The sequence below is a fragment of the Sceloporus undulatus genome, chromosome 2, assembly GCF_019175285.1.
Source record: "Sceloporus undulatus isolate JIND9_A2432 ecotype Alabama chromosome 2, SceUnd_v1.1, whole genome shotgun sequence".
In the NCBI taxonomy this organism is placed as follows: domain Eukaryota; kingdom Metazoa; phylum Chordata; class Lepidosauria; order Squamata; family Phrynosomatidae; genus Sceloporus; species Sceloporus undulatus.
The window spans coordinates 128,520,196-128,547,339 of NC_056523.1; the positions used below are offsets into that span (position 1 = coordinate 128,520,196).

A 27,144-nucleotide genomic window follows, 5' to 3' on the forward strand; every position below is an offset into this window, starting at 1 on the left:
ACTGACCTTCACTGCATAGACTTGGAAGAAGACTGGCTGTAACCCGAGACGCACATAATATGCAATTACATCAATGATGAACAGATCAGAAGCAGCAGTTTTGCTAGGAGAAGAGGGCTGCATGGGGTCAGAAACAATTGGATCAGTATAAAATACATGTAAAGCTATCTACCTTTTCTAACGTGCTCGTTGAATTAGGGAAACAGAATGAGAAATACTATCTCTAAACTATGCCCACACCTAGGGATGCCATATCCCGGCGGCCCCCGCGACAAATCTGCTTTTGGGGGCCCCCTCCCGGTCCCGGTCCGGTTTGGCCCCCAGCCCCCGGTTCGGGGCCCTCGCAGCGCCAACTCGCCTTCCCCCGCGAGGAAGGAGGAGGCAAAGGAGGAGGCGGTGCACCTCCTGCTTGCGGCCTGGAACTGAGGAGGAGGTGGGTGGCGCGGCCGCGTGGGGAGGTGGGGGAGGATGGCAGGGAGGCGGGGAGGTGGGGAGGGGGGTGCGGGCGCACGCAGGAAGCGCACCTCCTTCTCCTCCGTTCCAGGCTGCGCCAAGCGGAGGACGAGGCAGAGGTGCCTGCCTTGCTTGGCGCTCCCCGCCCGCGCATGCGCCAAGGCAGCAGGCAGGCAGGCAGGCAGCCAGCCACCCACCGCCTCCTCTGCCTCGCACGCCTCCGCGCTGGGCAATTCCTTGGGTCCGGGAGGCGGAGGCAGAGGAGGAGGCTGAGGTGGGTGGCTGCCTGCCTGCTGCCTTGGTGCGAGCGTGGGCGGGGAGTGCCAAGCCAGGCAGGTTCCTCTGCCTCCTCCTCTGCCTCTGCCTCCGCCTGCCAGGCCCAAGGCAAGCGCCTAGTGCAGTCGTGCGGAGGTGGGTGGGTGCCTGCCTGCTGCCTTGGCGCACGGGTGGGGGGAGCGCACCAAGGCAGCCACCCACCTCCTCCTCCGCTTGGGCCCGGGTGGCGGAGGAGGAGGAGGGAGGGAGGGAGGGAGGAAGGAGGGAGAAAGGAGGGAGAGAGGAAGGAGGAAAGACAAGGAGGAAGAAGAGGAGGAGGAGGAAGAGGATAGTGATGATGATGATGATGATGATGATGATGATGATGATGATGATGAAATGAGCCAGCTTCTGAGGCACGACCAATGTAAGTTGCTCTGATTTTTACAAACTCATGCACAGTGAAAAAAACCCAAAGTCCCTTGACCAAATACAAACTTCTAAAGAAGTACAGTTGAATCTGAGCGCAAACCCACTTCTTGTTAAACCACCTTGACATCTTCAGTATGCATAGCATGTTCAGTGTGAAACCCAAAGAGTTTGGTTATCAAATAAGCCTCTGAAATATGCCAGAGGCCATGTTAAGTAAAGCCATGTTCAATGCCCAAATGTGCTGTTTGGAATGGGGGGAGGGGAGGTTGGCCAAAAAGGAAAGTACATTTCTGTCATCTGTCTAGGAATAATGCCCAAATGTCCTCCTTTTTGATCATGCCTAAGAAACATGAATTTATATTAACATTTTTTAAAAACCATCAATTTTTTCCGTGTGTCCTCCATTTTAAAAAAAATGTGCCCTACATTTGAAATTTTTGTCCTACATTTGTCCCGGTTTGGAGGTCCAGACTTATGGCAACCCTACCCACACCTCACTCTATTGTCTATAACACTACAGAAGACAGCAACATGATCTTTGTCATTGCAGTCCTCCTTTATCTCATTGGTTTTGGGGTTTTTTTTTTTGGTTTTTTGGTTTGTTTTTTAATGACTTTAAAAAGCAGAAGGTGAGAATAGGCATGCAAGGAGAAGGAAGCAGACTTTCATTTGTAAGGATGCGATCAGACTAGCACCAGGATTGGAAATATTTTAAAATTATAATAAGTTACTTTAAAAAATGTAAATAGTAATTTTAAAATGTGCTGGCTGCAATCCTGCATTCTATACATTACACATTTGTAGCTGTTTGGTATTCACAAGTTTAAGGGCTACATACAGATTGTGAAAGTCCCCCAATCGCCATGTATTAGGAAGCAGCCACTGCAATTGATGGGTGTCCATTCCCGTTACTAAGGGAGTGGCTGACTGATGGTCGCACCCACCCTTTGCATGAGCAATCTCTGGTGTGAAGGGGAATTGCAACAGGGACTCTGCCTCTGTCTATCACAATGGAGGTCACAGGAGTTGTTGGGAAAGTCAGTCAGCAGCTTCCCGAGTGACAGGGGAACAGATTCCTATGGGGATTGGGGGAGAGTCGGGATGAACTGCATAGCCATTTAACTATGGTGATTATTCATTCATAACCTCCAACAGGATTCTGGTCAACATCTTTTAAAATGTAATTATGTAAAGTTTTCAGCAACAACAAAGTTGATTATCATAGTTACCATATGAATATAACATTATTCTTTAGCTATCTTATTCACTTTTTGAATAGTAAGAAAGGATAACATTAGATTAAAATGGTAACTATGAAAATCAACTACTTTTAAAAAACAGAAACAAAAAAACTGTACCTAATTACAATTTAAAAGATGTTGGCCAGAATCATTGGGGAGTTTAGTTATATTTTGGAAAAAAAATTAAAATGTTGCATACCAGTGGTTTCTAATACACATCGCATCTAATAATGAGGTCAGTACTAAAGGGTGCACAGCCCTATCATGCACTGTGAACAGGAAGTTATCCCTCATCACATTTACCTCTGTAATGTAACTTATTTATGCTAAGAGAGCCAGTGTGATGTACACAACTCATTGTGTGTAGACAGTTATTTCCAAGCTTTGACTTTGTCTAGGTTGAAGTTCTGGAAGCCCTGTCCCTTAATGTTGTATCATTGTCATGTGTCTTTTAAAATTTTTGGCCGAGTGATGAAAGTCCTGCTGGTTTCTTTTGACATCTGACAAAAATGCCAGAAAGCATCACTGCTGTTTCTAAGGAGTACAATCAAAAGGAAGGGCTCCTCTCCTACCATAGTGGCCAGCTTCGGAATCATGTGACAGAGGGTGTTAATGTTGCTCTCGTACCATGGATCAACTCTTCCAAGATAAGCAGCCAGTTCACAAGGCTCTGTCTGGTCAGGCAGAGCGTATTCCTGGACGAAAAACAAAAGAGTACAGTAAGCACCACACATGTCTGGATCCCTTCAGAATACAGGACTGGCAGAAAAAGCATGGCACATGAACCCTCCTCTGCAAAACCCTGACATACTCACCTCAGCAGGGGAAGAAATGGGTTGTTCTTCCACAACAGGCACATAGTAAAACTCCACTTTTAGCCTTCGTGTAAGAAAGGCACGTCTGCTCTCCCGCTTCCTGGGAATTAAGTGGGAGAAATTGTTGTTTACAATACACTCTTTGCAATCACAATTATGTCTTCTCTTCTGATGGATGCTGGGAGACTTATGCGTATAGTATTTGGACACCCACAAAACTGGTATGTATAAAACAATGTCATTTTCTATTCAAGAGGGAATAGACTTACCATTGTTTCCCACAGAGCTCTTCTGAATGCATCTTCTCTACTCTATCCTCAACCCTATCATCTGCTAAAAGATGTAAGATAATTCTGTAGCTTTGATATTTTTCCAACATATACCTTTTCCCAACCAGAGTGTGACCATGCACCCTCACCTGTAGGACCTAGAAGTTTCTGCAGCATTCCTTTCCCTCTCGGAGTACTCTGTTTCCGCTGTGCTGCGTCAAATTCTATTGGAAAGAATACGCCTCTTCTGCTATTTGTCATGACAACAATTTACTCTGAAAAGGGAGTACCACCCATTCTAGCACCACCCATTTAAAATCACTGTGCCCACGTGCATATTTTAAAAGCTACCTGCCTGCTTAGATCAACTTGAGCCAGAAGCAAAAATGCTTCTCTAGACACAAAACCTCTTTACTCAGAAGTAAGAAGGACTTCAACATAAGTTCCCAGTTTCCAGTAGGTCAAACCCTAACTTCTCTCCTCCCAAGTTATTTCATGTAGCTTGAATTCCATTAATTTTGACCAAGCAGTCAAAATGGATGGGCCGAGAACTTTTCTCCCAGGGTCTGTCAGAAACTTTCTCCAGAATCTCAGATCCAAATTAAAAAATAAATATATATTACAAAATATGAAAACAAGCAAAAGAAAGGATACAGGTACTTTGAAAACAGAGAAAGTAGCACATTAGGAGTAGCATATTACTTTTTTTTTGCTCATTTATGCTGACCACTTAAGAGGAACGTGCTCATAACATGTGAGAAATAACTTTAATGCTACCCCCTGAGTGTAGTTCAGAGAGATAGTAAGGTGACCCCAAAAAAATCCATAAAAGGAGACCAGTGCTGCTTATTATTATTATTTGTTTGCATGCTTGTTTGTTTGTTTGGTGGGGAAGGGTTATGGAAAAATTGCACATGGATAGGAAGACTCACAGTTTTCTGGGGCCAGGACCTCCTTATTAAGAAGAATGTGCTAACAAAAAAGGAAGAGGCTAATTAGCCAGGAGATGGCTCTAGCTTCCTGTTTTGTAGAGCAGGAAAGATGTGCAGGAGATTATGTAGAATTACAGCTGCTCTCTTGAATTTTATTAAAAAGACAGATGCTGGAGTGACAGTTCAGCATGACACTTACCTCAAGGAATAATATGCCTGGGCAAGGCGCCCCAAAACTCTGTCATCACCCAGCACCAAGACACGAGCAGTGTGCAGTCTTTTCATCACAGCCATAGGTTCCATGGTACTACCACCAGATTTCCGGTGCAGTTTTCCAGTAGGCTTTACCCCTTGTCCACTGCAGCCACTCTGTAGGAAAGGTATACTATCCACAGAAGCTCCTTTCTTCTTAATGCACCCCTTTCTCTGGAGTCGGGAGTGCTCAGCCTCAGTAGTGCAGAAAGATGGAATTTCATCGCCTGGCATGGGCAGGTCTCGCTCAATTCCACTGTCATTGGAGAGCACAGAGAAACGTGTCTGCTCACAGCAGTCAAAGTCTGGCACCAGGTCTTGGAATTCAAAGCTATCAAGTTCTGGACTCAAAGAATCTTGCTCACAGGACTGACTTGGTGAACGGAGGAATAGCACCAGCTCTTTCCCTAAAACGGAGATGGGTGTGAAGTTTCCAAAAGACCATCCTAAAGCTTGGAGTACAGCATCATGCAATGTGGTACTGGATCAGTGATACAAGAATAGATTCCTCCCCCCCCCCATTGCTTTTGCCAGACTATTGTAAACTTGACTCATGGATGCAACATCTGTAAACAGAATGCAGCCTGCCTCCTGACAGTAAAACTGGATCTTATTGATTCAGAATCTTTTCCTTCAGATTATTAAGAGTTAATTAAAATGTCCATGAGGAAACATGTTTTCTGTTTTCTGAGACTATACCACTTCAAAAATACAGTTGCAGGTTTATCTGTTCCTCCAGGAAAAAAGATAACCTCTGAATACAAACCTAGCACATTGGAGTGTGCCTGCTGAGCCCAAAGACTCTGCCTAGAAGAACTCTGCACTTCTGAAATGAATGTGCACTGCCAAATAATTGGCACAGGGGCAAAGAAACTGGGACACCTGGGGTGTTCTGGACCAGTTCCCAGAACTCCCATTGGTAAGGGACTGTGGGAGTTGTGAAGGTTTTAGAGGGCCATACATTCTTTATCTCTAAATTAGCAGCAACTTCCAGGGAATACAGGAGAGTTACGTTTTCTGGTGTTGGCTATAGGCCATGTCAGACTTTAGATACTTACAAAGCTGGTCCTCATCTCTCCATATGTGGAAGCTGATCCTTGGGTTGGGCAGAGGGATACCAGGGCTTCTCTCTGCTTCATCCTTCTGTACATCTGTGGGACACAGAGATCTTCCTGTTAATCTAACCATTTGCAAGTGTAGAGGGCAGCCAAGCAAAGGTAGACAGAAAGACTACACTGGGGAGGGGTTTATGAACTTTTGGGAACTGCTGTTGTTCATTGGTCCTGCAATAAATTGGTGAAAAATGACACATTTAGCTCACTGTTACACAGTTAGTGTAGAAAAAGGTAAAGTACCCAGCCAGTGGCTAATAAATAATACTTTTAATTTTGGGTGTTATGTGTTGAAATCTTTTATTTCTCCTCCTGCTTTTATTCTGTCTACTGTTCTTCTTGAGTCATTGGTTTATTATTGAATTTTCTATTTTTATGGTGCATTATCCAGAGAGTTTGGGCTAATGGACAGTTTAAAAGTGACATACATTGCAAATGAGAAGCTTCTTTAAGGCTATGAGCAACAATAGTTTCAGTGGGTCAGAACCCCACCCCCATGTTAATCAGAAATGTATCTTTTGGTGTTACTTTTAATGCTGAAAAGGAAATGCATGGTTTGGTTAGCCCAGTTGCCCAGATGCTGACCAAGAACAAACATATAAAATTAACATATCTTTAACACATGGTTTATATGACATCATTTAATTTTGCTTCTTAACATTTCTTGTCAGTTCCTTTCCAAATACACTCTTACTTAAAAAAAACACACTGCACATTTTGATTTGTTTATGTGTGTCTTGCTTGTGATATGAATTATAACATTAGATGTGGGTAATCCCAATCCATTCACAGCCCAAACGTTTTCAGACATGTTGTGATCCTCACATGATTTCCCCCTCAAAGCCTCCTTAATTTTTGTTTCAATTTTCAACAGAACTATAGTGCTATAGAAGGCCTAAAATACCCTAAAGGCAACAGGACCCACCTGATCATGGAAGCTAAGGAGGGACAGGTTAAGCCCTTGTTAGTACTTGGATGGGAGGCCATCAATGAATAGAAGGTGCTGTGGGCTAAATTTCAGAGGAAGGAACTGCAAAACCACCTCTCAGGATTCCTTGTCTAAGAAAACCTATGAAATTCATGAGGTTGCCATAAGCTGATGGGAACTTGAAGGCACATACACACATACATAGTGTTATAGTGTTCAAGTATAATGAATCTATTGCTGTGTTGATTTCCAAAATCCAATCTGACCTCATAGCACTCTCTCTTTCTACCCTCTCTCTTCCAGTGACTCCATTCATATAGAGTTCTGTTTTTCTCTCTATGTGTTTGTAATGTTGCTCCAAGGAAACAAAAAGCAATGGTACCATTACACTGTACCCCTACTGCTCTGTACCTTTAGAGGTTTTTTTTAAAGCAACCTCTGTCAGCATAGCTGCTAAGCATTAAGACTCCTTTGGAAAACTTGTGTAGTATGAATTAAAGCGAATCTAGTAATAGGGGGCTATAACCATTGGTTTTAGGAGGAAGAAGTCAGAATGTTTGTTAGTTTTTTGTGTTATGTTAGGTTTGTTGTTGTTTCTGTTGTTATTCCTGAGATCAGTAATTGTTTGAGTACCTCAAGTCAATGAAACCCACAGTCTTTCCACACAAGAATCTACTTCCAGTTGCCCCAAGCTTTCTTTTATTGTAGTCAAATTTAGGGAAAGGGTCAAGGAATCAGTTTGTTTCTGCCACTATCAAAACATTTGGAATCAGTTGCTGATCTTCTGCTAGCAGAGAATTACCAGTAGATCTAGATCTAGCTTCTTTTTATCCCCACCCTAAAGCACAATATAACTTCTTCTTAAAACTGGTTCTGAAATTGGTTTGTTTTGGTCTCAAGGACTACAAATCACTACCAAACAGGACAATCCTGAGGTCATAGAATTGAAACAGGCTACATGTATATATGATTCAGTTTCCAGTTCTCACCAGCCATCCTAATGCACTATTCTGGTGCACTGTTTGTTTTTTTCCTGTATTCACTGCCACAGATAAGGTGAGAATATACACTTACAGCACAGAGAATTCTAAGAGTTCAAGATGCAAGGAAAAGCCCAATGAAAGGGGCCCTATTGTTACACCAGACTCTTAGGGCTACATGTACCTTCTTCTGAAGTGCTTAACAAGGTGTTGTAGATTTTCCTTACTTCCTCAACATATTTACTGTATCCTGCATTCATTGCTCTTCCTGCATGTTCAATGGCTGCCATAACTTGCTGAAAACAGTGCTCAATCACATCTAAGGGCTTTGCCTGTCACAAAGAGAAAGAGTAATTAAATTATTGCTGGAATTATGCTCACAGACAGCAAATCCTATCCAGATGTATTTCATTTTTATTTTCTTGCATGTAGATTTAAAACTTGCCCATCAATTATAGTTACAAGTACCAGCTTTTCTAACTGGAAAACAATTGTGTCACTGGAGAGGTATGACTGGACACATAGAATGGTATGTGAACTTACAATACCAGACAACATAGTTGACAGATTTCTTGAAGTGTTTTTTTTTACGAACTTGATTGGTTTGTTTCAGTGGAAAGACTTCTTTTAAAAATCTGGCCTTTTGCCACTCTGAACGTTCCCAGTTTTGTAAACTGTCCCTATCCCATTCATCTTTCACTAAATCCTGTTAAAATATCAACAAACAATTCCTTTGGGTGTTTTACTTCTTTTCCAAGGATAGCAGTGTCAATCTATTGCAGCAAAAAGAAATTTCGTGGTAGCTTCATAAAACTAGCATTTTTATTATAGCATGAGATTTCATGAACCGCAACTCATTTTATCAGATGCATGAAATGTACCGATAATGTACCCATAATTTGAAATGCAAAAAGGAATGACAGCAACAATGACATTATTAACACTGGTCACTTCTAAAACTATTGCTGATAAACCTGTTGCTGATAATGCCTACATCTTGGTACTAGGTAAGTTAACTAACATATGCAGTGTGATAACAATTCATTCTACTCAGAGAAAACAATAAGTGTCAGTGAACTCAGCAAAGACAATAAGGGCAAATAAAATTACTTTCATAGAGCAATCCCAAATGTATCGATAAATTCTGCAGTTCAATAGTGCTTGTTAAGCATATGCAGGATTGCAATCTCAAAAGTGTAACCCAATAAAGGTATGAAAACGCTTTCTGACAGCATCTAACAGATGATGGAAGAGCCATCAAAAGACTCATTCACATGTTGGAAGAAATGTTTAGAAGCAATGTTCTTTTTAAAAAAATTAACAATATAATCAAACAATGATCTCAAAATTTCCCCTAATGCTTCATTATTATGTTTTACAAAGTTTGGACTGTTTAAAACTTTTATTTTGCTATCTTTCAGCATGTTGAGAATGCATAATTATACCCATTTGATACCACTTTAATTGCCACAACTCCATCCTATGGAATCCTAGGATTGGTAAAGATTTATGAAAGACTTTCAATTCTTTGTCAGAGAGTTGTCAGAGAGTTCAAGGGGAAAGTCTAAGGACCCACACCTTCTCCTTTAAAAGGTTGTGAAAATACCTAAAGCTAGGAAAGCTATTTTGGCTCCCATGGCAGAAAATTCCATGAATGCTTCCTTTCCATTCCTTGTAGTAAAAATATAGTAAGGAGGAATAAATAATAGTTTGCAGCAATGTCAAGATAGCTATTAATCTGCTACCTGAAGCTGCCAATTCACATTGCCAAAGCACTGTCTGGAGGAGCTACTTTTTAAAAAAGGAAATCATGTTTATTTCAAGTGATCTGTCAAAATCTGAAAAGCCAGGTTGTCAGAACAGTATGTGATTTCCTGACAATACCTGAAGAAGGCTGTGCAGATCCCTAACATCATACTGTTCTTTCAGCACTGATTGAAAGGCTCGTTCTATCACATAGAGCATGCAGGATCTGGCACACTGGAATGTTTGAGCAGCCTTGATTTCATCAATGAATGCTCGGCACACAGCCACAGAGAGCAAATCTGGATCAGCAAACATGAAAACCCTGGGAAAATAAAGAGTTAACATACATTATATAAAGATAAATTGTTAACAGGGAAGAATGTAGGTATGAAAGATGATATAGGAATCAGTATGGACTGAAAGGACTGAACTCAAGTTGAAAATGAAAAAGAAAAAACACTGCCTTACAAATTTCAAAATTTCCTGCCATAACTCACAAGTGCCTCTTGCCACCAGTGTAAGGAATGCTGGGAGCTGCAATCCAATCATATGTGGAGAGTTGAGAATCACAAAGCACAATTCCTACTCTTGGCCTACTGCAAGTAACTCAAAAACATATCACAGAACTACAGTCTCTGGGATGGACAACAGGGTAAACCTGCCTTCGGTTAAATACTGGATCAACAGTCATGTCTCATAAGTAATAGACTTCCTCTGTTGTGGTGATGATGGGTGATAATGATGTTATTAATGTAACTTTTAAACAAACAACATGCAGCTGATAAAGGTTTCTGCAGTTGTAATTTAATGAACGGCATATACTTTTTACTTCAAAAGGTTGGCTTTAAACATTCATCTTTATGAATGTGGGGAGGTTGTAAGTGATTCAAAAATAATAAAAAAGCAACTAAGAAGCACATTACTAACACGAGCAAAAAGTTACTTAGAAAAAAAACCCCAAATGATTCATATCTAACTGAGTAGTTCTTTTTTAAATAAGGTCTGATTCCCAACCCCCTGCAATATTTCTTTTTATGAGGACTTTCCCCTACAACAGATTCAGTGAGGATTGATTCTCCATCTTCAAACACCCAGAACAAACCCAAACTATGGAAGAAAATCTGTTTGCCCATATTTTTTTAAAAAAGAAATTTGACTGAAGCACAGAAATCAGAGCAATGGCAGCTCCACATGTAATGTACTAGGGTTAGACTATTTCTCTGCAGCCAGACAACATGAATCATTGTACTGTACATGAAACATCATACACATGCATACACATCTTTAAAACATTTGTGCATGCATCTTGGAAACTTTAGTTACCGAGTTAAGGTTCATGCACACACAAGCATTCACTTTCAAAAATGCACATAAATGTGTATATGAACGGCATCTATGCCTTACGTCCCCACTGCAGAAAGCACTTATGGAACATCAGTATTTCCTGTTAGCAGCATGAGCTCTATTGACAGATAGTATGAGAGAACTGCTTCACATCACAGATTGGGTTATTGTGATAATACAGCAGATTGTTAACTGTTTAAATAATAAGAATAAGAGTGATTGTATTTTTCCTGGAGGAGAGTGGGGAGAAGTTCCTTGGGATTTTCGTCTCATCTGCCAAAATATCTTGGTTATCTATATGGTAAATGGTACTATTTGAACCTTAACCTAACTAACTGGTAAGTACAGTATTTTGGGGGTTTTTTGGGCTGTGTGGCCATATTCTAGAAGAGTTTATTCCTGACATTTCGCCAGTATCTGTGCCTGGCATCTTGTTTGTCTCAGACAGCAAAATGTTTTGGGGCAACGTGGTCCTACAATAACCATGAAATCCAGAACTAAGCTTACTCCAGCCATTCCAAGGTGATACTCGTGAATTCTGTTAGGCGTGTCTACTGCACAGTCCTGTAGATTAAAAGAACTGGAAGCCATTGAGCCATGACAACTACAGCCCTACAAATCCTTTGCTAAAACTCATCATTGCACAGAGATGCTGAAAGTACATGTCCAAATATATGTTGAAGTCTCTCTGAGACAATTATGAAGTTTTAGGACTTTACCAAACAATGCTAAAGACGAGAATTTTAATAGGATGAAGGTGTCTTTGGTTGGTATTTATCACACAACATTGTGTCTATTCTGATGCTGCCTTGTATACCACTTTTTACTGTAGTCCACCTTTTCATTGATGGGCAAACCCACCAAAATGCTCTCAGTCTCAGTGCCGTTCCATACTGCCTTTGTGCAATAGGTCCCTCCAGCTGTAGTTCTGTTTCTCAGGCAGTCACATGATGCATGGTGTGAATGGGTGTGATTTTGCCTCTCTCCCTGTCCCCCTTGCAGTAATCATGACGCCAACAGCTTCCTGAAGCTGGCTGCTGTGTGTGTAGCTGGCTTAGCGAAGTGGTTGGTAGGCAGGACCATTCCCCCCCCCCCCCCGCCACCACCAAAGCATTGGATGCTGTGTGAATGAACACACAACAGACCCATACTTTGGAAGTGGGGAGAGCAGCCCATTCACATAGCAGTTGTCTTCAGGAGGCAGTTGGCAACCGCAGTTGCTCATTCCCCCCCTTCCTTCCAAAGGTGGCATTTGGCAATGCAGAAAACAGATCACATAATAATGAACCACCAAAACTCTATCTGGGGGGAAAGTGTGATAAGAAACGATACCAAACTGTTATGCTTCCATGGCTGTGGTGGGACCCAGGCTGGCCCATAGTCTTGCATTATTATTTTTTACTTTATAGAATTTCTGAATTCACTGCCCAATATTCGGAAATGTTAATTTCAGAATATAACAGAGAGGTCTATTTTAGTGCAGAGTTAAAACTGGCATATTTAAGGCATATAAGTAGTCCAGTACTTACTTTTCCTGATAAGGGAATGAGTCATTCTTGAGACATTGCTCTGCAGAGACCATTTGTTGGTACAGTATACCTAAAGACCAATATAACCATACACACAAACATATACAAAGAAATCAGTGTTTAAAAGTTTATGGTTTGACACTTGTGTTATTAGGAGAACAACTTTTAATGCTACCAGACAATTAGTTTATAAGGAAATCACTTTTGAAATGAAGGCTAAAGACTGCTTTATAACATGAACTGAGAAGAGTAATCTTCAAAACAGTGCTAGCAAAAGCAATCAAGGTACAAAAGGAAGTCTTTGCGGTAAGCTTCAAAGGAAGTATTTGTGGTAGGCTTCGTACGAAGTACAATATCCTTAAAGAACAAAGTAACCATACACACATACATATAGAGAGAGATTAAAGTTTAAACGTCTATGGTTTGACCCTTGTGTTATTAGCAGAACAACTGATAATGTGATTAAAAGGAAATCACATTCAAATGAAGGATAAAGGCTGCTTTATTACATGAACTGAGAAAAGTAATTTTCATTTCACACAATGGTGGTCAAATGTCCAAAACACAGTGCAGCTCAATGCTAGGGAATTCTGGGAACTATACTTTTGTGAGACATTTAGCCTTCTCTGTCAGAGAGCTCTGGTGCCACAATAAACTACAATTCCCAGGATTCCCTAGGACTGAGCCAGGACAGTTAAATCAGTCTCAAACTGGATTATTTCTGCAGTGTGTTTTGGACCAAATAGGTATTTAACTTACAAAGATGCTGGACAAGTAAATCCTCTGAACAGCACATGATTTCTTTGCATGAAAGTCTGTGGTGTGATTTGGGGATTCATACATTAGCATCTTCATAATCAATACTTCTTGATATCTGCCAGACAGCTAAATTGGTTACAAAGGCCACTTTGTTAATTTTCTCCATTAATAGCATATTTACAGCAGTCTACAGTGTTTGAGAGCTGTTTACTCTATTTACTCTTATTCTAAATTATGAGGTCTTGAAGTAAAGATCAACAAAAGCAAGTAAATCAAATATGTGAGATGCCATATCTTGTTATTTGAGCTTCCTGAAATGTATGGTGTCAATGAACACTGATTATCTGTTATTGGGCAATTACGTGAAAAGTTATTCTTTAATGATTTAGTTAACATATCTGAATTTAAGCCTTTGCATGAGACACATCTTAGGCTACTGCTTTTACACATCCTTTGGGCCACATTTCAAATATCAATCCCAGAATTTACCAGTGAGCATGGGCAGTGACAATACTGGCTTGGGGATTCTGGGAGCTATAGTTAGAAAATGAAACTTTTAAAAACTTTTCTTCAGGCAATATATTTATAATACACAAAGGACAAGTTGCCTTCCAGAACCATCCCAGGCTTATAGTGATGCATGTACAAATGTATATGCGCACAGAAAGCATACATTCACTCACATAAGGCATAAACTATACCATTCCAGGTTCCAGATCTTATATTCCCAAACAGAAAAAACCCTCACCTCTGCAATTATAAACCTCAGGTACGTATGCATCTCATTAGGCATTAACCCATTCAATTTGTTGTTGCCTTCCAGAATGAATAGCTGTATTCTAACGAAGTAGTCTAAGCAATGCTTTTATCTATAGTCGTTTTAAAATACATATTGTACACATGTAAATTTCCTATGACAGAACATGTAGTAAGTTTTTCACATTCAAGTGAGTCTGAGTTTGCTTTGGGCAAAAGCATATTACATGTGTTTGTCATGTGGAGTGTCCACAATTTTCACTTGGTTGACGTGGCAAGTTTTGGGTATCAGAAAAGTCAGAGAACTACAGACATTTGAAGGGCTGACCCCAGCAAGGTCTAGATTCAGTCTAATTCCTTTCCCATTCTGAATGGTCTCTCAACACTCTGTTGCCCAACAGAAAAGGTAGATGAAATATCACAGAACATAAATAAGCCAAGAGAATGTTCTTGTTGGAGAAGAGGCTGGTCTCTTTGCCAAGAAGAGCACAAATGTGGGAATGGTCAGCACACCCATGCAGTTTCAGTTTCTGCACTGCAGACAGGTATTTCTGACAGAAATCTCTGCCCTTCAGCAGTGACATTGTCCAAATATGCTTCTGTATTAACACAGTAATAAGGACGATTTCTGGAATGATTTGTTCCACCTCTGTTATTGGCATTAGATTGAATTACATAGTAGATTATTGTACTGCCAGAACATATGGGTTGGACAGCTAAAGAATACAGCCTATGCAAAGAGAGGATAGGACAAGTTGAGGAAATATAATTTTACATGGAAGCATGCTTGAATTTTGACTAATACACATTGAGGAACGAGTTGTTTGATCAAGATGGCAATGAAGATGGGGTGAGATTTTTCAGGTTGGTATGCTAAAATTAAGGGGAAAAAATTCCAGGACATACTGCCTGCAGACCCTAACTTTCCCCCAGTTCTGTAGTACCTTTACAGGACTCCATTTTAGATAATGCCTTCTATTTGCCTCAAGGTGATACATGTAGGCATCCCCTATGCAGGCCAGGAGGGAAATTTCCATCATATATTAGACTAGGCTGCTCAGACAAAGGTCCAGAGAATGCATGTGCAATTAGTGAAAGATAGCCAAACCTGTATTACATATATGGTAGCATTATTTGCTATGTTCCATCAGGAAATTATGCACCCCTTGTATAAGTGGTGTCAATAGCTATTAACCATTTTAAAATGTTGTTAATATACCTTCAATATAAATATTTTCTTGTAGTTCAAGAGAAACTGTATTTGTTCTTGTGGATTATTTTTATTATTATTATTATTATTATTAAGCTTTATTTATATAGCGCTGTAAATTTACACAGCACTGTACATAAAATCATTTAATTAGACGGTTCCCTGCCTTCATGCTTACAATCTAAGAAGACACAACACAAAAGGGGAAGGGAATGGTTGAGGGGAAGGGGATCAGGTCCAGCATTCTTCTCTCCCTCTGAGGCCTGGACCATGGCAGATTTTGTTACACTATCCACTAAATTAGACACTAGATGATGTTTAGCTAAAAGTAATGACGATAATTGATTAATACAGAAGGGATGAATTCAGGGAAGTTTGGGTAGCAAAAAGAAATTTCTGAGTTAAAAAAGAAAGTTGCAACATGCTCTGTTCATTAAAGGGATGTCTTTTGTACTTGGGGCTGCTTGATGGATCTTGAGGTTCTAGGAAAAAAGCCATACAAACAAAAAACAACACAGATCTAACAGTCTGGAAGTCTGTCCACCCTACACTACAGCATTCGATTTAAGAACGAGTGAGCTTTGGATGTGACCTTTACTAGTAAAGGAATTACCTCCATTATTTCCTCTGCGTTGCATCAATATTTCGCATTTGCTTGACCAATACAGAGAAAAAGTTGTTTGCTTGTGCACGGGTGCAGATTATAAGACTTGAAAAGGACAGAAACCCACCACTCTGTCTCACACATCTTGGAAATGGATAAACCAAACAAAAAAGGAACATGGAATGATGTTCACCTGGTATCGTCCGTTCCAGCTTTAGCTGCCGAGCGTAATCCAGGCCAATGGTGCAATAAGGTTTGGGCAAAGTGAGCAGCTTCTTGCAGAAATCATACACTCGCTCATAGAGTGAATCAGGAATGAAGGGAGCCTGGAGCAAAGGGGGAGAGTAAACATCTGAGTTAAACAATTTAATCTGGATGTTCAGCAAACTCCCAGATTCCATGTTACAGCAGGTAATCCAAATTTTATCAAATGACATAAGAGAATAGGCCTTCTATCTCCCCAATCACATCTGTTGTTTGATCAAATTTGGATTCAGCACTTCAACAGAACCAAATAAATTGTTCAGTCAAAGTCCATACACTGTTATTCACAGAGCACAGGATAAACACATTTGTTATTGAATTTGCTTTATTTAGTAACTGATTTCCATGGTTCTTAGAAATGCTAAGTTAATGCAGCTGTGACTAGAATAACCTATGTTTCCCTGCATTTATTCTTCCTGGAGGTAAAAAAAAAAAAAAAAAAAAAGGAGGTAGCTGGAGACCTAGGTAGTCCCACAGCACTGAATACTTCCACAAATACAAATGTGTTTCATCGGTTTTTTTATCTTTTCATTGGGGATTTTAAATTAAATTTTAAATAGATTTTACATCAGGGTTTGCATCCCTTCTCACCCTAGATGAGATTGTGGGGTATAAATGCAAATAAATATACATAAATAAAATCTAGGGATTACGCATGTGTAGCGCCAGATTGTTTGTGAATGGCAGTGATAGGCTTTGGCTCACAAGAAAGCCAGATAAAGAGAATACCTTTCAGCATGTGCAGATTTCCAAGCAGGCTTGAGCTCTGGATCATTCTAGACCAGGGCTGAGCAAAGTGCGGTCGTCCAGATGTGACTGAACTGCACCTTCCAGTATTGGCTCTGTTGACTAGGGCTGATAGGAGCTGGAGCCCAATATCATCTGGAGAGTTGCATTTCACCCATCCCTTGTTTAAATAAAACATTACCAGGTCTCTGTAAAAGGCAACCACTGTGTAAACGTTGCCCTGATCCTTCCCCTACCCCACATCTTCAAATATAAAAATGTACATTATTTGTAAAGCTTCCTGTCTCTATGCAGTAACTTGTAATATACTTTTACCCTAGAATTTTTCTTACATTTGACACCCTTCATTTTTTCTTCTATTATATGCCTCTCCTTCCCAAGTGAGCCTATCATTCTGCTAAAGTATCCAGATGCAATTGCAGAAAGGAATTTCTGTTGCTGCATGCTTTCCAAATGATCAATACATGGATGACAGATATATAACCATGTAGACAGCTTGTTGCCATCAGGATTCCAACACAAGTATGTTATTCTTTTCTTCTTCTTCTTAATGTTGTTGTTGTTGACTGTTAAGCACTGTGGGAATCCTTCTTTATAAATTATGAATGGAGAAGCAGGAGAAAGCATGGCCATTCACAAATACATCTTATTATATTAACTGTGTTTATAAATGCAAGCACACTGTGATGAACACCATCTAAAAAGAAGGTGTACCTGTGCTTAAGCCTGACAACAAGTCACATCATTCAGTCAGACAGCACTATTTCACAATCTCTAGAAGGGCTGTCATTCCTCTATGGTGATGAAAATGTAAAACTGCACACTTTTTACTATACTGTTACACATTCTTAGCATACAGAATAATTTCCAACACTGAAAAAGCACCTAGCATACGTTGGCCTGTCAACCACAACACTGAAATCCTGGGACATTATGGCAATACAAAATGTTGGACCTTACCTTTATCAGTGTGTACATCAGTGTGTGAAGCAAGGGGATGATATATTGCCGGTAGTTGCATCTTTCTGCCTAGAGAAAGCAAATGGTTATGTTTTAAAGTTTCTAATAAAGTGAGGCAGAATTTGGATCTTTTGCTAACACAAACGTTGATGAAGAGGCAGTGCTACACTCAAGAGCAATTGTGTTCTTGATAGCAGAGGGGGACATCAGTGGGAGATAAATAGTGAGGATTGAGCAAGCTTGTTTTCTGCTGCTCCAGAGAATAGGACCCAGAGCAACGGATTCAAACTACAGGAAAAGAGATTCTACCTAACCATTAGGAGGAACTTGCTGAGAGTAAGGGCTGTCTGACAAGGGAACACACTCCCTCAGAGTATGGTGGAGTCCTCTTCTTTGGAAGTTTTTAAACAGAGGCTGGATGGCCATCTATTGGGGGTGATTTTTTTGTGAGGTCCTGGATGGCAGGGGGTTGGACTGGATGTCCCTTGTGGTCTCTTCCAACTCTACAATTCTATTATTGTAAATCTATGGATGAACTCTACAGGTTTGTGTGTTTCTTTCATTTGGACACATTTTCTTGAGGTGAACTGGGAGGAGATGAGTTTTTAAATAGAAATAAAGACCATATGTCAACCAATTTTCTTTCTTTTGGACATTGGTGTTAAACAATGCTTCATGGGGGGATAACCAGAGAGGGGTAAATGGGCTAATCCATCTTTTATATTTTTTCCAAGTTTTAATCAAAGAAGCTCTTATAAAATGATTTTTAAAGGCAGCGTTAACTTTGACTTTTCCATAAAACATGTAGGCATGATATCCGAATCTTAAGTCATGACCCTCCAGTTTTAATAATTCCTTTTCTCTTAATCTAATCCAAGCGCTAAGCCATTCTAAAGTACAAGCTTCATAATATGTTCTTACATTAGGAACTGCCAGCCCTCCTCTATCCGTTGTATCTTGCATATAATTTTGTTTTATTCTTGGTTTTTTTCCATCCCATATATATTATGAGATCTCTTTTTGCCACTCTGCAAAGAGTTTATGATTCTTAATCACAGGGATGGTATGAAATAAAAATAATATTTTTGGAATTAAGTTCATCTTTACAGCCAAAATTCTCCTCAATAGAGATAATTTCAAATTTTTCCATTCTTTCATCTCCTTCTTTATTTCTTCCCACTTTTTTACATAGTTATTCCAAATTAAGTCTGCATTTTTCTTTGTTATTATTATACCTAGATATCTTGCTTTTTTCATCACATTGAAACCCGTCACGTCTTTTATTTGTATTTCTTCTTCTTTTCTCATATTCTTCGTAATCATATTTGTTTTATCTAGATTTATTTTTAGACCTGATATCTTTTCAAATTCTTTAATGTGGTCTAGTAATACCGAAATACAAGAAATAGGGTCTTCTATTGATAATTTGTTTTATTTTTATTTATATACCACTATTCCAAAGATCATAGCAGTGAACAGCAAGTAAGCTAATTAGCAAGTAAGCTAATTTGCCCCCAACAGTCTGGGTACTCATTTTAGCGACCTCGGAAGGATGCAAGCCTGAGTCGAGCTTGGGCCCTTTTGCTGGTCTTGAACTCGCAACCTTGTGGTTTTGAGTGAATGGCTGCAGTACAGGCATTTAACCACTGCGCCACCAGGGCTCCATAATAAAGCAATGTCATCCGCAAAAGCATGAATTTTATATTGATCACCTTTTATTTTGACTCCTTTGATCTCTGTTGCCTCATTTATTCTCCTTATAAAGATATCTAAAGTAATCACAAACAACAATGGGGAGAGAGGACATCCTTGTCTTGTCCCCTTTTTTATTTCTATTGGTTTGGTTCTGCTTCCATTAATTATTATCTTAGCTGTTTGTTTTCTATATATCACATTTATCCATTTTTGGAATTCCACTCCAATTCCTATTTGTTTTAGTATCGTTTTCATTAGTTTCCAATCCAAATTATCAAAAGCCTTTTCGAGATCTAATAAAACCAAGGCCAACTTATTTTTTTTTTTTTTTTTGGTTGTGTACTTCATAATATTCTATTGTATCTATTATCTTATATTATCCTTTAATTGTCTATTTGGAACAAAGCCACATTGTTCTTTGGAAATTATATTTCTTAATATTGTTTTTAATCTGTTTGAAAGGATGCTTTGTAATGAAATCTTTGGAACAGATTAGAACGGAAGGTCACAAGTGTGAATGGTTTCTATATCATCAATTACAAGCTAGATACAAAATGGATAAAGGAACAATGAAAATGGTGGAGAAACCAACAAAGTTAGAAGAAATTATGGTACAAGAAAAACCTGCTGTATTATCTAGCTTATATAAGGCACTGTTGGAATTTCAAACGGAAGGAGATTTAGTAAAAGAAAATATGATAAAATGGGCAAAGGATTGTAAAAAAGCATTGGAATTAAGACAATGGGAAATATCATGGGGGAAAAGAATGAAATATACAGTTAGTCAGGATATTAAGGAAAATTTTGTAAAGATCATGTATAGATGGCACCTCTCTCCTGAAAAATTATGTAGAATCTATGGAAAAGGACAAAATTTATGTTGGAAGTGTGAAAGGGAAAGAGGTACCTCTTTTCACCTATGGTGGGAATGTGTTCAAGCAGAAAAATTTTGGAAAATGATAGCCAAGGGAATCAAAGATATATTAGATGTGGACTTAAAATTTAGACCGGAAATCTTGTTATTAAATATGTTGGAGGATAAGATAGAAAAGAGCTATGGGAAAATAATTTTCTATATGTTGACTGCTGCTAGGTTAACGTTTGCGAAATATTCCAAATTAAAGAAAGATATTGAGATAGAGGAGTGGATTATCAAATTGATGGAACTGATGGAAATAGACATAATTTCTGAAAGATTAAGAGAAAATACAAAAATGATTTCAGAAACAGAGGAGAAGAAAAAGCAGGATAAGAAGAACTGGGAAAAAATGTACATTTATATAAAGGAGAAATGGCCAAACATACAAGATAAAATCTAACAAGGTACTTACGAATGTAAGCAAGCTTAGATTAGAAGGAACTGACTAGCTAAAGAACTTTACACTGTAAAAAATTAGAACAAGATAGAAAGAAGGGTAACGGGTGAAGTCATAGAAAAAATTGAAAATAAACATCTGTAAACAGATATACACAGATAAGCAGTTAGAAAATACAATGAAACAGTAAGGGTTTAGACCAAGGAAGTCTTGTCAATGTCTGTCAAGGTCTTAGGAAGAATGAAGCGGAGAGAGTGAAAGGTATTTATGTTGGGTTGGGGAGGGAGGGAGGGAGGGATAGTGGATTAGGGATGACTGTGTATTGTAATAAGATGCCTATGTGTTATGTTATATATGTTATATGCTTTATGTTACATGGTTTAGGTAAATGTTATTTGTTTTGTTTTGTAATAAAATTATATAAAAAAGAAAAGAAATAAAGACCATATGAATGTAAAGTCTATGAAGTCTATAAAGAGGTGGAAGAAATTATAGAAACATTTAAATACACAATCCCTTAACGTAGCGGAAATCAATGTATAACACAGTGAGATGGGGAAGTAAATGATGTTCAGAAAGGAGGTAGAAATAAATAGTCAATAGCTGATAGATTATGATTGTTCTTAGAGGTATGTGCAAGAGGGAATACTGGGAGGGGGGGCAGATTGGGATAAGGGAGGGGGGATGGGACTCAGGACAAGGAACAGAAGTGGAACGAATGTATGCTATCTGTCCTGCATGTATTTTAAATTTCAAATAATTTTTTTCAAAAAAAAAAAAGTAAAGTCTATGAGAAAGATAGAAAGAGATGAGTCTGTGACTCCAACAGTTGTATGGTGATAATTTTTTTATGTGCGGGTGCTGATCAGGTGCTGAGAATTTTAAAATGTAGGCATCTATGTGGACATGTATGCATGTTTGTGTGTGTGAGAGAGGGGAGAGACAGACAGACAGACAGGCAAAGGCAGAGACAAAGACAGAGGCAGAGGTACAGTATATATTCACACTATCTTAAGATTTTTCAGGAGTTTCTCTTCCCAACACCAGGAAGAAATACTTCAGCCTCAGTTCAATATTCCCTCAGGGTAACATAAAGTTCACCACCCCTGAGTTTCTTTAAAGCTCCAAAGCCATCTCAGAAGGGTGTTCCGTGCTTCACCTTGAGCAGGCAAAATTGTAGCAGATCTGGCTCCCCTCCCTGCTTAGCTGGACACACAAAGATAACATCAGCTCTGGGAACTGTGGGGGACCTTCAGTGGTCTCTGTGCTTCTGTAATCATTGTGCATTCAGCTTGGGGGGCAGTGGCCAGATGCTTCTCTGATGCTGCCTGTTCACACAGAACTATAGAATACTTGTATAAGATGCTTTAAAGTAAGGGGGGCTCTGGGTGCAATGGAGAGGACAGGTTATCCAGTGGTGGTGAGCCTATGGCATGCGTGCCACAGGTGGCACACCAAGCCCTCTCTGTGGGCACACACTCTGTCATCCCACCACAGAGTTCACCAGAGTTTGTTACTAGAAAGCCTGAGGAATGTGGCACGTGGTGATAAATAAGTGGGTTTTGGGTTGCAGTTTGGGCACTTGGTTTGTAAAAGGCTCACCATCACTGCAACCCCATAGCACCTGAAAAAAAATCACATCTGCACATGTATGTATGCAGATGTTCCAATGTGAATTCCAGCCTGTATGTCAGCATCAGCAACTAGCAGTTCTCTCCCCAGCTACTGTGATGTTCACAGCTAATCTCAGAGGAAACAGGAGAGTCCAAATGGGCTGGAAGAGGATATCATTGTCTTTGTTCCTCAAAAAAATGCCTGTGCTTTGATCCTGGAGTTCTGACTCAATTACACCACTGATCCCCAAACCAAATGGGAAATAAGCTGATGCCTGAACTCCTCCTAGAAGCCAAGATTACTAACTGAGACTATCATACTTTAGAACTATTATGAGAGGCCACAACTCACTAGAAAATACAATAATGCAAGGTAAAGTAGAAGGCAGTAGGAAAAGAGGAAGATTGCATTCTAGTTGGATAGGCTCAATCAAGAAAGCCATGACCCTGTATCTGCAAGACCTGAGCAGGGTTGATGACTTGGAGGTCTCTCATTCATAGGGTCTACATAAGCTGAAGGTCTCTTAAGGGCAGTTAAGAAGGAAGCAACTTGAATCTCAAGAGGAGAATCTCTTGCTAATGGAACATATTTTTCTTATTTCCTGGAGTATTTACATGACTAGAAGGAGGAGAGGCCTGCCTGAATTAATTTCCCTTCAGTACCATCTAAACTGACAACAGCCACATCTTGACAAAATGTGACTAACATCATCATATTTTCCCCTCCTGTATGATTTTTAAAATTTTTGCCTGATAGAGAAGCCAGTGGAGCTTCAAAAGTTTGCAGCAGGTATTTTTGTGCATTTTGGCTGGCCCCATAAAAATATTACTGCTTTGTGGATTTGGGAAAACTATACAGGGTATAAGCCACTTTCATCAGAAATAAACAATAAATGGATCTGATCAGACCTTACCTTTGAGACTTCTGATTTTCAGCCATGTGGTGCTATTCTGAACTTAATGCAAGTGAAACGAATAAGAAGGTTTGTCAATTATCAGAGACAAGGGCCCAGCTTTTGTAGATGAAGCAGGAAAAAATAATAGCCACATGTGCAAATTGAACCGCAGTACAAGACAATGTTGTTGACCTTTCTATATAATCTTGCACAAATCCATCCATCTTTTGAAACCAGCATAACAAGGGCTAAGCAAGAAACCATAATTCCCTGTTCAGAAGAAAGTTGTGCCAAATTTTTCTCCCAAATTTTTCTTTCCCTCCTATGGAGTATTCTTACCCTTTCCAGCTCTTTCACCAAAATTCTGATCAAGAGGGATCCATTGCTGGGATTCCTATCAATTTTCTTATGCAAGGTCCAACGCAACATCCCTGTGAGAGCAAGGCCAGAACAGCTGTCAAAGGTTTATTCACCATGTCGGGAATCAGTCAGAAAGAAAGAGGAAAGCGCTGCAAAAGTGTTTAGTTTATCTCACACAGATTTTCTAAGGGCTCATCCATGCTAAATAATTTGATCAAGTACAACTAATCAGGATAGCGTCTATAAGATTTTGTTTTAATGCCCTCTATACAAAGTCACACTATTTCCATTCAGGATAGGTTCTCTAGTTTAGTAATTCCCATTTGGTATTTGGGCCACTATCTAAGGAGCGGGATCAGTGTTTCATCTAGTCCAGCTGGCAGCTATCCTTTCATTTAAGCAGTGGACATCCCATTGCCTTCTTGCCTATGCTATGAAGAACTACATATGAAAGACTCCACATATTCAAAACATAATCTTTCCTTCTTTTTACCTTTGCTGGCATTAAGGAAAAATTGGTGTCAAACTCAAGTATAGTCATGTGGTTAAGCATCTTAACCAAATACAGTACCAGAAAACAAATGCCTAGGGGTTACCCCTACAACTGGCCTGCCACAGGGAGTCACAGTTTCCTCTCCTCTCCTCTTGCAGTGGGTGTGGAACATACAGCAAAAACTCTCAGGAGCTTGGTCATATGTAGCAGCACAGTGGCCACTGCTTTTACCTCTCTCACTCTGGAAGGCTGGATGGTGGCCATCAAGTTCCCGGAGAAGGGCGTGCACACTCCGGAGAAAGTCTGATTCAACCTCTTGATGCAAGAGAGAAACACAATGTGAAAAACTAATGTAAAACAAAGAACAAAGCTAGGCTTGTTGACCAAGAGAGGGAGAAATCTATACTAGAATAATACCTTCCATTGAGCCAAATGAAATATCACTAAGATATCCTGAAAGTATTCAATGAAAAAAAATGTTGCTGATGTTTGTGGAGTTTATGGAGGAATTAACATGGTTTCATGGAGCCTGGCTACAGTCTTTCAGTGGAAAGTGAGAGGAGGCTGCATACCTTCCCATTAGGCTCTACCAAGGAATTAAGATGGTTTCATTGTCTTGGGTGAGGTGAGGTGGGGTTATATAACACAATTTTTAATCAACGAAATGCTAACACCAGTGGTATATCACTAATACTATAAGCTCCTGATTGGAACACATACAATTTCAAGCAGTATACAAATTATAATCACCCAAGAAGTTCCATGTTGCATGGAAGAGTTTTCCTTTAATCAGAAGCTAAAGCCATATATCCAGCATTGTTGTTCTAGAACAGAAGCATACACACTACACATTATCACTGACTTTATATAAAAAAAAACCTCTGACACTAACCCCTGTCTAGGACTGTGCAAACAACCAGTAATAGTTATTACCAATGATAACCTTACTACAAGACAGTATTTACTTATCTGTAAATGTTTACACAGTTGATAAAGGGAAAAAAGATAAGTGTTAAATTTGTAGTGAGGATTGCATATGGAACTCTGGCAATGAGTGAATCACTGTAAATTAATACTATTTTGTCTAGTTTATGGCTACAAGTTAACACCCAATTTACCCATGCACCACTGAATTTCCTACCAAGACAGCCATGAAAACTTCCATCTGATAAAATGGTCTCCAGTTGAGAAAGCCATATGCCACAATTAATGTATTTTGCCTGAAACCTATCATTGGTCCCAACTAGTTTACAATCAATGGGACTGACTGAATGAATCAAATGGATTTACCTGCACATTGGGTCTCCACTCAATAATAGATTCAATGACTGTGTGCTAGTTGGGACTAACCAATAAAGCCTTCATCTTTTAGGTACAGTGATACTTTTGTGCTGTTTGCTTGCCATATAAGATCAATCCTACAATCTTCTTCTCTCAGGTACATCAAAGTGGTAGGGGAGAAGGATTCCATTTTTCCCACCTAAACATCTCATGCTTTAATAGCAAACACAAACCTGGATTCTCCATGACTGGGGAGAAGTCACAGCAGGCTGTTTTGCGCTTATCTGTATCAACGCGTCTTGAATTGGGTGACCAGATGACTTAGTTTCACTCAGCATGGCCTTGTATCTTCTATTGTTCTGCAAAATAATATGACAGGAGACTGAGCCTCTATGTATTTGGGATGTGACACTAAAGTACATGAAAATACAGAAGCAGGAATGGCAGTTCAACCAATAAGCACTGGCTGTAGGCAGTACCCTTGGATTATGTATTTGTGAAAAAGTATAAAATATAGGTATACGTTTTATCAGGAGCAGCCGTACCATTAGGCAGAACAAGGTAGTCAAGCAGCATATACAAGGAGTCAGCAGCTAGGTGGGTACTAAGCACTCAGCCCTGTACCCTCTCACCTGCCCCCTCCAGGTGTGGTGGAGGGTGTTGCCCCATCAAATATGTTAAATAAATCTTTCACTGTTGTCTAACTGAAATGCAAGAGGGCAGACAGCAAAATGTCTTGGGTCAGGCTTGTGTTTCACAATAGGATAGAACCTTGAGTAGTTACCTATCACTACCACACACTATAGACATTCAGGTTATTACAAGAGGTTTTCTTTTTTCTTTTCAAAAAAATTTTTTTTATTAAACTTAAAAGCAAGAACAAACAAATTTTATATATTTAATTAAAATATACATACTGTATACCAGTCCCAGTAATAAATACCAATTTATCTATACTACTAAACAAAATCAAACATACACTAGTGACTTTCCCCTCCCCAGCTGATGGATATATACAACTATTACTTTACTTCCTTATGTGGAATAATATATTTATGCTTCTGCAATGTACAAACTTTATTTTACAAAGCCTGAAACTGACTCATACCCCCCATTAGACTGTCTGTCTCTGTGTGTGTGTGTGTGTGTGTGTGTGTGTAATGAACAATTCCCAATTTTTCTTAAATCTGTTCAAAGATTTCTGTTTGATCAGCATTATCAATTAGTCCATTTCTGCAAGTTCAATAATCTGCATCGGCCTATCTTCTTTTGTTGGAGTTGAAGAGAAGATTTTCAAGGATTTTAGCTCTACTGATGTCTGAATAGAAGTTATCTTCAAGATTCACATAGATTTGCTTTGAGTTAAATTTACATCCCATGTTTCCACCCAAATAGCACTCAAGCCACTTAACACATTCTTTGGAACATTACTGACATCAGAAAACAACATGCCAGAACAACTCTATGGACAAAACATCAATGACTTCTCAAGAAATAAGGAAGGCCACACTTACCCAGTATGCTGCAGTGTCTGTGAGGTAAATGAAGCGTCATAGGAGACAGCACCAAAACCACTGCCACACCTACAGAGCTCTCAACTGGGGTGCCACCAGGTGCTTTCTGAACCTGTCAAACTCCTTCGTGTGTGGGAATGCTCCCAGGACAATCTTGCTCTACCTGTCTCACCAGTGTCAGCCAATACCTGCATACATATTTGAAAGAATCAGAAAGTGGAATGTGCAGGCTCCACTACCTCACCCACAAACTACCCATCTTCTATCACATTCATTTCCCTTGCAGTAAGTAAACCAGTAGAACTAGGTCACACAGCCCCCCCCCCCCTTTTCTTGTTTACAATTATCCTCATTCTCATTTTCAAAGCAATCCTCTGAGACTGGCGCA

The 27,144-nt window shown here is 39.5% G+C and overlaps 1 protein-coding gene across 5 annotated transcripts in view; it reads right to left on the reverse strand.

Annotated features, from left to right (window-relative positions):
* PIK3R6 (phosphoinositide-3-kinase regulatory subunit 6) overlaps positions 1-27,144 on the reverse strand; it is a 55,777-nt gene that overhangs the window by 10,303 nt on the left and 18,330 nt on the right. For 4 of the 5 annotated variants that reach the window (XM_042453935.1, XM_042453932.1, XM_042453936.1 and 1 more), the window contains 14 exons: positions 26,757-26,944; positions 25,476-25,601; positions 24,193-24,276; positions 23,448-23,539; positions 17,589-17,657; positions 15,811-15,943; positions 12,289-12,358; positions 9,554-9,737; positions 7,854-8,001; positions 5,708-5,800; positions 4,597-5,056; positions 3,197-3,296; positions 2,954-3,076; positions 7-117 (listed from right to left, as the gene is read on the reverse strand). In XM_042453935.1, coding sequence (XP_042309869.1) covers positions 7-117; positions 2,954-3,076; positions 3,197-3,296; positions 4,597-5,056; positions 5,708-5,800; positions 7,854-8,001; positions 9,554-9,737; positions 12,289-12,358; positions 15,811-15,943; positions 17,589-17,657; positions 23,448-23,539; positions 24,193-24,276; positions 25,476-25,488 — 1,680 coding nt within the window. In that variant the 5' untranslated portion in view covers positions 25,489-25,601; positions 26,757-26,944. Of the gene's footprint in view, positions 1-6; positions 118-2,953; positions 3,077-3,196; positions 3,297-4,596; positions 5,057-5,707; positions 5,801-7,853; positions 8,002-9,553; positions 9,738-12,288; positions 12,359-15,810; positions 15,944-17,588; positions 17,658-23,447; positions 23,540-24,192; positions 24,277-25,475; positions 25,602-26,756; positions 26,945-27,144 lie in introns of those variants that run through there. The other variant, XM_042453937.1, reaches the window with a different exon arrangement.